We start from the raw sequence: 11,591 nt of genomic DNA on the forward strand, positions 1-11,591 counted from the left end.
TCCTGCTCCTGGAGCTGCTGTGGAGTGTCCTGATCACTGAACACGTTGCCTCCGGCAAACTGGGACAGCTGGGCCAAGGAAAAACCAGCAGGGACAGATGAGAGGGGTGACTCATCAATGCACATACACACAAAGTAAAGTGAAAACTCAGACCTTTACTGAGTGGTTGTGAGAGTTGGGCTACCTGTTACTCGCTGGGTAGAGGGTACCCAGTCCTCCTGCCTGGGGTTAGGTCCTCCACTCCTGCCTACAGAGCCCTGTGGCTGTCACCTGTCCCTGGACTCTGGGTTCACGTACTCCTCCTCCTTGGTCCTGTGCATTCTGTTCAGATCACCTGGAGGCATCGTCATCAGCTACAGAGACACTTTCAACGTAGTGGTGACTCACAGATTCAGCTACAATGCCTCTTCATACCAGGGCCAGAGATGTTGACAGAGAAATAACCCAGAGGTTTAGACTTAACAAAGGGACTGAAACCAAAGGTGTCATAGTAAAATTCAGAGAAGTTATCATTTTGGTTTTACAGTCACTATAAAGTGAACAGAGAGAGTAACTAAAGAGGACTAATGACTATGGAGTAAATCAACAATGGTGTACTGATGAGGTTTCCCCTGTCATCTCTGAGAAGGGCCCCACATCCCCCTTCCCCAAGGGTCATAGACCTTCATTTCTGCCTCGATCTTGGCATCGTAGCAATCCCTCTTCCTCCTCTCCTGTCTTTATCGCTCCTTTCTTTCCTGGATCTGTACCCAGGGATGGAAAGGTGCCATTAACTACTGATCATTAAAGCTCATTTTATTTGAAAGATAAGAACATTCGCTTTTCCAAAGCTCCTGTAACTTAACTTTAGAAATATCCTCTGACCTGAAAGTTACGCCTACCTCTATTTCACATCTCGAACAACGGATGGTTGAAAACTTGAATCTATTGCAAAATATTCAAGCTGAGCTCTACAGTATGTATGACATGAAAGGCCTTTTTATGTTGCCCTTGTGGTATTCCTGCAGTTATTCCTTTTACCTTGGAAAAGTGCTGACTTCGCTCTCGCCTGATCTCTTCCCGTCAAAATATTGCAGTCTGTCACTAATCTGAGTCATTGGTTTCCTGTTCCTCTGGAATCAGCAGAGAGAAACACAGCCAGATAGCAACGTTAGCATCTCAATGTGCCTCCTTACACTTAACTTATCCTTCTTCAGAAAACAGCCTGGGAGCCAGGGGCGTGTTCAGTAGTGCACAACAAAGCAAAGTAGTTTGAAACAGGGGAAGAAAACTGATGCATTCTTTCCCAAATATGCAGTTATTGGTACACACAATACTGTGATGACTAACACACTGGAGATGGAATTCAATCAATATTTCATGGTTTATCCTTCACTCTCTTAAGAGAGAGGAGGGGGAGGGGGGAGAGATAGCGATAAAGTCAGTGAGCTGAGGTAAGGACGAGAGAAGGGCAGACTTGTATCACGCTAATGAGAGTACGGCTATCACATCTCTCTATCACACTTACCCCACCTCCATTCCACAGCTGGGGACAAAATGAGTCCCTCTCCCTGCCAACAGGTGTGAGTGATTTATGGTGTATAAAAGGTGTGGTTGGCTGGAGACCAGCTGAGTATTTCACACATACACGTCTCATTGTATTGTAATGTCCTGAAAGCATTTACTGTCCTGTGAGATTGTTTATATCAATGGGGTTTTCCTAGTTTAAACACAAATGTAATACATGTTTCAATGTCTAGCCTACCTGTTGTCTCAGGGCTTCCTGGTAGTTCAACACGCTCTCCTTGGACTGCGTTGGCCTCTGTCCTATCGCTCCAACACCCAGCCCAGCCCAGCCCCAGGGAGAGCTACAACATGCTGATTGGCTCCTCTGAAGAAAGACATGAAACATTATGGGTAACCCTATCAACACAATATCAATAGTTGTGAGAGACATACACAGAGTACAAAACATTAAGAACACCTGCTCTTTCCATGACATAGACTGACCAGGTGAATCCAGGTGACAGCTATGATCCCTTATTGATGTCACTTGTTAAATCCAAAGAAGGATTTTTAAGCCTTGAGACAATTGAGACCTGGATTGTGTGTGTGCCATTCAGAGGGAGAATGGGCAAGACAACAGTGCCTTTGAGATGCAGGCTGTTCTGATGGCAAAGGGGGGTTGCAACTCAATATTAGGAAGGTGTTCTTAATGTTTGGTATACTCGGTGTATAGCCTACACACAGCTTTCAATGCTTGCTTAGGGTGCCCTCTTCTGGTTCTTTAAACAACTCTAAACTAAAAAAATCTGTGCTACTTAGCAATGAGTTGTGTGATTAATTGGTGTGAATGGATAACTTGTGTGCAGGTCTCTAGACAAAGTGGAAAGATATGCAAGTCCTGTGCTAAGGACACCCACCGGGCCCCTTGATGCCCATTGTTGATGATGAGTCCGGGTACAAACTCGGCCTTGTCCTTCCTTGTTGGCTGAATCAGACCTGGATCTCCCGGCGGTCTTCATGGCCACAGGCATCACAAGACTGGAGAACAGTTACACTGTTACACAGACAGACAGTACCTAGGTAAACATCTGCAGTTCAGTTCACCTAATCAACTCCCTATGGGACTCATAAAACACACAGCTTAACCAATACTCCTTGTAGCTCCACATCCAAGTTAGCCTGCACCATCACCAGCACCTCACATCACACACTACCACAACAGATCCCAGTGTCTGACTGCAGTCTTCTCTCTACCCAGTGACCCAGAAACTAAAGAGTAAAGATCCATCACATTGCCAGTCAGATAAATGCAGCTCAATTCTCTCAACCAGCTTCATGAGATAGTCACATGGAATGCATTTCAGTTAACAGGTGTGCCTTGTAAAAGTTAATTTGTGGAATTTCTTTCTTTATTAATGCATTTGAGCCAATCATTTATGTTATTTAACCTGTAGGCAAGTCAGTTAAGAACAAATTCTTATTTACAATGACGGCCTAACCCGGCCAAACCTGGACAACGCCTGGGCCAATTGTGCACCTCCTTTGGGACTCCTAATCACGGCCGGATGTTACAGCCTGGATTCGAGGGACTGTAGTGGCGCCTCATTGAGATGCAGTGCCTAGACCACTCACTACACAGACAAGTTAGGGGGTATACAGAAATCCATATTATGGCAAGAACAGCTCAAATAAGCAAAGACGATAAGCAAACGACAGTCCATTATTACTTTAAGACATGAAGGACAGTCAATGCGGAAAATTTGAAGAACTTTGAGCGTTTCTTCAAGTGCAGTCGCAAAAACCATCAAGCGCTGTGATGAAACTGGCTCTCAGGAGGACCACCACAGAAAGGAAGACCCAGAGTTACCTCTGCTGCAGATGATAAATTCATTAGACTTACCAGTCTCAGAAATTGCAGAGTTCAAGTCACATCAACTGTTGAATCAGGCCTTCATGGTCGAATTTCTGCAAAGAAACCACAACTAAAGGACACCAAATAAAAGAAGAGACTTACTTAGGCCAAGAAATACGAGCAATACATTAAATTGGTGGAAATCTGTCCTTTGGTCTGATGAGTCCAAATTTGAGATTTGTGGTTCCAACCACTGTGTCTTTGTGAGACGCAGAGTAGGTTAATGGATGATCTCCGCATGTGTGGTTCTCACTGCGAAGCATGGAGGAGGTGTGATGGTGCTTTGCTGGTGACACTGTCAGTGATTTATTTAGAATTTAACCAGCATGGCTAGCACAGCATTCTGCAGCAATACGCCATCCCATCTGGTTTGCACTTACTGGGACTATAATTTGTTTTTCAACAGAACAATGACCCACCACACCTCCACACCTTGATGAGAGTGATGGAGTGCTGCATCAGATGACCTGGCCTCCACAATCACCAACCTCAACCCAATTGAGATGGTTTGGGATGAGTTGGACAGTCAATGCTCAGCATATGGGAACTCCTTCAAGACTGTTAGAAAAGCATTCCAGGTGAAGCTGGTTGAGAGAATGCCAAGAGTGTGGAAAGCTGTCATCAAGGCAAAGGGTGGCTGCTTTGAAGAATCTAAAATAGATTTGAATTTGTTTAACACTTTTTGGTTACTACATTATTCCATGTGTTATTTCATAGTTTTGATTGCCTTCACTATAATTCTACAATGAGAATAGTGAAGAAAAAAAAAAAAAAAAAAAAAAAACCCTTGAATGAGTAGGTGTGTCCAAACTTTTGACTGGTACTGTACATGGTATGAAAATAAAATGCAACAATGTAATGCAATAAATAAACAAGCTGGCGAGACAGGGACTGAACACAAATATTGTGCATTACAGTTTTCCATTGTAGTCTCCCTCCACAATCAATACAGAGAGGTTTTATACATGTGGTGGCCAACTGTGCTAATGTGGCGATTTAATTGCAATGGCTCAGTTTTGGGTTTTGGTGTTGCCGACTTGGACTTTCTGATCTGATGTGCTCTTCATGGACAACATGGGGTTCCATCTCCCTCCTCTCCTGCACAGCTCTGCCATAGAAATGAATTACAATGTTAAACAGGAAGATTACAATGAGCATAATCCATCCCTTTTTAAAAAAAAGCAGTTTTCACAGCAGCAGGTAATTTGCTGATAGAAAATCTCTCATGAGAAGTACCTGTCAGGGCTATGATAGATTATCATCCTATGTGTTCTCCCAGTGAACTCTGGCTCTCGGCTTCTTCTGGGTCTCCTCCTCTCCAAGAACTCAAATTCCTCTTCCTCATCCTCCTCCTCTGTGGAAAGGTCCTCCTCAGAGTTGTACTGCTCTCTACACCTGCTTCTCCTTCTGGGCCTCTTCTTCCAGCCCTCCAAAGACTCCTCTGGTCTGTGGAGCTCCCAGCGCCTCCACCCTCGTGGGGCCTGACCCTCTGTCCCTGTCCCCCTGTTGGTTAGGGTGGCAGCATCCCTCCAGGATGGGAGTCGCTGGAGGCTGGCCTCCATGATTAAACTGGATGTTATGCTGGGCCTTTGGGATGGCTGGGGGGAATAAAGTGCAGCAGGACTCACAGTCTCTGGGGCCTGCACCTGTAGTTTAGGAAAGAGAGGTGTTAAATTATCAAAATGTGGCAACATGCTGTAGGATCTTAGTCAAATATAGCCAATGAACAGGACAATCATCTTCAACTCATTAAACACACATTGAATAGGTCAAGAGATATTTTCACAAAAATATCTACATCATTTCCAAGGTATGCATAATCTATTGTTACATGAGAAGCATTTAAAGATGGTCTCCTTAGTTGTCCTGACTGTTCTTTAAGAAAGAGGTTGTGTTCTTTGTTTCCCTCATCTCTTAATTTGTCCTGGAGGAAGACAACAGAAAGGTGGCTGCTTTAAATCACAAGCCATTTAGCAGTTTTCAAAAAATTGAATAGTATTGTATTTACCATTATTTTACCAGGTAACAGAGCGCTAAATTAGCTGACTTCGTTTAAAAATAATAAATAAGTGAAAAGCATTCACATATTCCCCCAGAAGATGTCAGTATTACCATTTCTATCACATCGTCTGTGTTATTTGGACTAAACCATCACGTTAATTGGTGTTTCGTGGCTGTTGATGAATACAAGTATAAGTTTATTTGTTTGGGACATGCATTTCTGAATTAATTCGATGATTTTATGCGTATACTCATTAACTGAACAAAAACCCCACGGTCACTTTTTATTTTAGATTTTAAAAAAACGTGTATGTCCCCCTTCCTCATAGCATGGTACAGTCCAGTGTCATGGCTCCCTGAACGAATGGATGAGCAAGGGCTACTGCTTTGAGATTATGTTATTATTACAGGTTTTTGAAATATTCCACGTTTGATAGCGCACTAGTTTTCTTTCTAGTATTACGTTATATTTTAGAGAGGTAGTGAGACTAGGTTGTCAACATGGCAGGGAGTAGCATGGCACAGAAAACATGGGAGCTACAAAACAGTATGCAGGAAGTTCAGAGCATAGATGAAATATATAAATATGACAAAAAACAACAACAGGAAATCCTTGCTGCGAAGCCATGGACAAAGGAGTAAGTATATATTTGATAAATTATAGATTGTAATTTGTTTTATTTGCAACTGCTTGCTAGTTCCTTGTTTGGCTGTGTTGGCTTGACCAGCTAGCTAACGTTACTAGCTGAAGTTAGCTTGCTAGTTAGCATGTCAACAATGGGAATTCTCCCTGCATTGCAAGCTAGTTAGTGAATGCCATATTAATTCCCTGAACATAATTCACACCAATATTATTTTTGTCCTATAGTCATCATTACTTCAAATACTGCCAGATATCTGCTCTGGCGCTGCTGAAGATGGTGATGCACGCCAGGTCCGGGGGCAACCTCGAGGTGATGGGTCTGATGCTTGGGAAAGTGGACGGGGAGACCATGAACATCATGGACAGCTTTGCCTTACCCGTGGAGGGCACAGAGACGCGGGTCAACGCCCAGGCTGCGGCTTATGAATACATGGCTGCCTACATTGAGAATGCCAAACAGGTAATATGACTGACTCTTGGAATTAGATTTTGGTCCTTAATGTTGCATAAAAGGATGGATCAAAACACATGACATTTTAGTGAGAACTGTGCTTGTCATGGTTTATCACAATGGTTACATATTGGACTCTTCATTGTATTGATACTGATTCCTTGCCGTTTGTGAACTGTCAGGTTGGTCGGCTGGAGAACGCTATTGGCTGGTACCACAGTCACCCAGGTTACGGCTGCTGGTTGTCAGGTATAGATGTCAGCACTCAGATGCTCAACCAGCAGTTTCAGGAGCCCTTTGTGGCGGTGGTGGTGAGTACAGTGAAAGATCTGCCCCAACTTCAGCTCATAACGCAATACCCCCAAAATACACATGTTAAAATGTCCATTTGTCTTTTATTAGACTGCTTCCTAAATACAGTACTTTGGTTTTCCTTTTGAATTTGTGGGTGCAAGGCTATATATGTGTAACTGAGAGGGGTGCAATCAGGTTTAGGCATCCCTTTAGTGGTTGATGATGTATGGTAGTAGTCCACCATGAGCACGGCACATATTTGGCTTTTGTAACTGTAGATGCTATTTACACTTGATTGGTTTTGCAGGGCTGCAGTGCCAAGGGCATAGGATAATTAAGTGTGTTCTTTGACTACACTGGCAGCAGTAGTTGAGAAGAAAACATCACTCCTGGTGGCCGGCTTGGAGTGGTCTCTAGAGACTGTCTGACCTCTGAAAGCATTTTCCTGTTCTACTGTATATCTCTCCCTCCCAGATCGACCCCACTCGCACCATATCTGCAGGGAAAGTCAATCTTGGCGCCTTCAGAACATACCCCAAGGTAAGGAGTAAAATGCGTTTCTTGCATTATTCCAGTGTTTAGCCATGTTACATGTGGTATTAGACAGGTTAGGAACACAATTACGGCAAATTCAGCATTTTGGTCTCATTTATCGCTCATAAATATATTTGCTATATTTAGCATGCCAATTGGAATATTTATTTTAAAGATTTTGTTGTATCTATAAGTAATACTATTATGATTCATTGTCAACATTTAGTTAATTATTCATTTTGTAAAATGTGGTTAATTAGTATTTGGCTGTCTCTCACTATCGAACTGTGCAAATATTTTAAGACTACATTTCCTCTCATTAAATATACATTTTCAGATATCATGAGTCTAATAATTGTGTGTTTGCGTTGTTTTTCAGGGTTACAAACCTCCTGATGAGGGACCGTCTGAATATCAGACCATTCCCCTGAACAAGATCGAAGACTTCGGCGTGCACTGCAAACAGTGAGTTTTCATCTTGGACGTTTATACTTGAGGCAAACATATAATATTTAGTATTATCTTGCAAATTGTCCAAGTAAACTTGACAAGATACTTCATATATATATATTTATTTATTTATTTTAGGGTTGATGTAGCCTATAACACAAATTCAAGTCATTATGATGTAATAATCCCTTAATAATGCTGTGGTAAATAATTGTATTTATTTTTTTTATTTATCTGATATTATACCAAGTAAGTTGACTGAGAACACATTCTCATTTGCAGCAACGACCTGGGGAATAGTTACAGGGGAGAGGAGGGGGATTAATGACGCAATTGTAAACTGGGGATTATTATCATTATTAAATAAAAAGGTAGTATTTTCTTCATTTAATTGACATAGTTTATTTATTCACTAAGTGCCGTGGGCTTGTTTGTTTAGGTATTATGCCTTGGAGGTGACTTATTTCAAGTCTTCCCTGGATCGGAAATTACTGGAGCTCCTCTGGAATAAATACTGGGTCAACACTCTGAGCTCTTCAAGTCTTCTGACGGTGAGTGTTTTGAATTTAACTCGAAATCAAGAAATGCCACATTTGTGAAACCCTTTTGTCTACAAATAGATATGTAACCATACTATGCCGAGTCAAGTAGCAGCCAAAATATATGGTGTGTGATTCTTGCATATTAATGACAATCCCTTTCTTTATTTATACCATTATTATAATAATTTTATATGGCCCGGGGAGGGATCTTCTATTTTCCAAAAGGTCACTTGTACAGATTTACAAGCATAGGTTCATTAATATGACTGAGGCCACCATGTTAATCTTTAAACAAAATATCTATGTGTTGGAGATGTGGTGATCTAGATGCCGCTGTGGTTCACCGTGGATCATCTCCCTTGTTGCCAATACTTTCTAGAGATTGAAAGCCCCCAGTGAATTCCCATTGTGGATGCTAAACAGTCTCTAAAGGCAGCAGACTATCCAAACAGTGGACTCTGGTCATTCTGGATGAAGATGGATTGACTAGTTGTCAGGAGTTGACTGGTCCATTGGTGAAGGGCTTTGTCAGTCACTACACTGTCACCACAGTCTGGCTCCCTATCATTGTCTCCTAATTACCTGCTCCATGGAACACAAGGCCTCACCTTAGGCAAACCTTTTCACCGAACCCCTTTCACCGCGACTTGACAAGACATTTAATCCATTAACAAGTTCAACATATTGTAACTGTTTAATAGAATGTCTCAGTAGTGGTGAAGAAAATAGGGTGGTGGTGAAATTGTGCATGAACATTGTGTGTGTGTGTGTGTGTGTGTGTGTGTGTGTGTGTGTGTGTGTGTGTGTGTGTGTGTGTGTGTGTGTGTAAAGAAAGAATGAATGAAAGAAAGAAAGCCCACACATGGGTATATAGGCTACTGCTTCCACATACTTTGATTAACTTAATCACAATACGCGGATATGCTTTCGTCTGATCATGGTACATGACATTATAACATATTGGTACATATTACATGCGTGTGTCCTCCCCAGAATTCAGAGTACACCACGGGCCAGGTGTTTGACCTGTCTGAGAAACTGGAGCAGTCGGAGGCTCAGCTTGGAAGAGGAAGCTTCATGCTGGGCCTGGACACACATGACAGGAAGTCCGAGGACAAACTGGCCAAAGCAACACGAGACAGGTACAGCAACGCTCCTCCACTCCTGTTATCTATCTAATTTAGATCTTGTTTATTCTGCATTTACTTGTAATTATTTATTTGGCTTCCAGGCCTAGAGCTTATTTAGTGAATGATTTAATGCATTGATCTCAAATTGGCACGGCACCATATATCACACTGTATGTTTGTTCATGTTTTGCAGTATTGACAGACTGGATTGGATTGTTGATAAAATCCCATGTACTGTTACAATAAAGATTTTTACTGAGATTATTGACAACTGTAAACCAATTTGAGTCGCTGTTAAACACACCATTTAAATATTCAACTGACACAGAGAAACAAATTATTCTTACCCCATAATAGAATCATTGGTCCGTATTCACAAAGCTTCTCAGAGTAGGAATAGTGATCTGGGAACATTTTTGCCTTTCTGATGAACACGATCAATGGAAATCTCTGGTCTGCTTAGGCCTACGCTATGTACTACTCTAAGTTATAGAATCTCTGTATTATTACTGTTCTGATCACATATTATTTGTGTATAGATGCAATAGGAATACTTAGTTAGTTGTTTTAGCTGGTAGAGTTGTCCTACCTACCTATTCAAGGTCTGCTTATTATTTATACAATGGTTGTGGTTTATTGAGTTTTTCTCCCGTGAATGCAACACCTATCTGTTTGTTTATCTGACCTGTCTGTTGATGGATAGGACGTCTGTGTCACCTTTTCATGTCCAGAGCGAAACTGAACTTTCCTCTTTTTTTTCTGGCTATTCTAGCTGCAAGACGACAATTGAGGCGATCCATGGTCTGATGTCTCAAGTCATCAAGCATAAGCTCTTCAATCAAATCAACACGTCTGCCATCTGAGCCCGAAACAGTCCAAGTGGAGTCACCCCTCGTGTGTGTATTACTATTTAGATTCTGGTTCACAGGATGATCTTTCAATTATTATCTGAGGAAAGTTTATTGGTTTTATCTTCAGCTATTCTTTAGTGTGAGTGATTGATCTCAACTTATGTCCACATAAGTGTATGAATAAATAGTGTTGTTAAAATGTATCTACGTTAGTTTTCCTTCCTTGACTTGAAGTATCACCATTTTCATTGAACAATTCCTGAGGTTGGTGAACCATATTGTTTTGACTGAATTGCTTCCAACTTTAGTTCCTGTATTTTCTTATTTTTGAATGCTTGCAGACTTTTGAAAGGTATTCTCCTTTGGGTTCAACATGACATAGCACTGTGACATTTCCATGTCCCATGGCTGTTAGGTATTGGCTAGAGTAGACTACACACACACACCCTCGCAGCATGACTTAACACTTTAACAAAGACCCTGGTATATTACTCTATAACAAAACCTACAACCAGTCAGCCAGTCATTTCAACTCTGGCCAGTCATATCATTACATTATGGAACAACAAACTCAAGCCGCTGCATCGGCTCAAACGTAAACACTGGCTGGCATGGTCGAGAAGTCTCTGCGGAGTGGCTTTCGGTGCAGGTTGTCTCTCTGTAGTACACAATCCTTCAGGATTGTCAAGTCGTCAAGTCAAGCCGCGGCAATGATGCAGCACAGAAACAGGAGCCGTGCACACTGGAGTCTATTCACCCAACCCGTCTACATCGAAGCAGACACAGAGTCTGCTTTTCCTTACACACTGCAGCCCTGGCACCGTTTAATGTCATAATTCTTTTTCTTGTAGTATTATAATGGTGGAATGTATATTTTTGATGCAACATTGCAGAGGCGTGGAACCATATTTGATGCACTTTGAATGGGTCTGCATTTCCTCATGTACATGAGCTTTGGCATCATTTTCTTGTAATGATTTTCTTTTTACATTATTTTTATGTTATTATAATGGGTGAAGTGTGTATCCTAAAGTGTTTTAGAAAGAGGAAACTTATTGAATTATGTTAAATGTAATTTGAGTTTTTGGAATTAACAACAGGAAACAATTGGCTTTACCCTCACATTGAATGCTCTGTAGCTAGTGGTTTTAAGTGCATTACAGTACTGTTACTGTTATAGCTAAATACTGTTATGGCTAGATGCTCAACAAGTATATGGAACGTGCTGTCTTAGTAGTAGTTTTACCTAATGCAAGATTTGTAAATTATCCTTTAAATATAAGACCAGTGTTCCGTAC

General features: G+C 41.5%; 1 protein-coding gene across 1 annotated transcript; it reads left to right on the forward strand.

Annotated features, from left to right (window-relative positions):
- Positions 1–5,726: 5,726 nt before the first annotated feature.
- On the forward strand, positions 5,727–10,496 carry LOC112233605 (COP9 signalosome complex subunit 5-like). The gene is made up of 8 exons (XM_024401355.1): positions 5,727–6,036; positions 6,267–6,501; positions 6,675–6,803; positions 7,261–7,326; positions 7,700–7,785; positions 8,210–8,321; positions 9,306–9,454; positions 10,215–10,496. The coding sequence occupies exons 1-8, from the start codon at positions 5,900–5,902 to the stop codon at positions 10,303–10,305; spliced, it is 1,005 nt and encodes a 334-aa protein (XP_024257123.1). The 5' UTR covers positions 5,727–5,899; the 3' UTR covers positions 10,306–10,496.
- The last annotated feature ends 1,095 nt before the right edge of the window (positions 10,497–11,591 follow it).

The sequence above is a fragment of the Oncorhynchus tshawytscha genome, linkage group LG29 (genome assembly GCF_018296145.1).
Source record: "Oncorhynchus tshawytscha isolate Ot180627B linkage group LG29, Otsh_v2.0, whole genome shotgun sequence".
Lineage (NCBI taxonomy): Eukaryota > Metazoa > Chordata > Actinopteri > Salmoniformes > Salmonidae > Oncorhynchus > Oncorhynchus tshawytscha.

Bases quoted from the DNA above. Each gene is read 5' to 3' on its own strand.
- LOC112233605 (XM_024401355.1), top strand. From the start codon at position 5,900: ATGGCAGGGAGTAGCATGGCACAGAAAACATGGGAGCTACAAAACAGT. The intron at 7,786-8,209 runs GTGAGTTTTCAT...TTGTTTGTTTAG, and splicing joins TTCGGCGTGCACTGCAAACA to GTATTATGCCTTGGAGGTGA. The intron at 9,455-10,214 runs GTACAGCAACGC...TGGCTATTCTAG, and splicing joins GCCAAAGCAACACGAGACAG to CTGCAAGACGACAATTGAGG.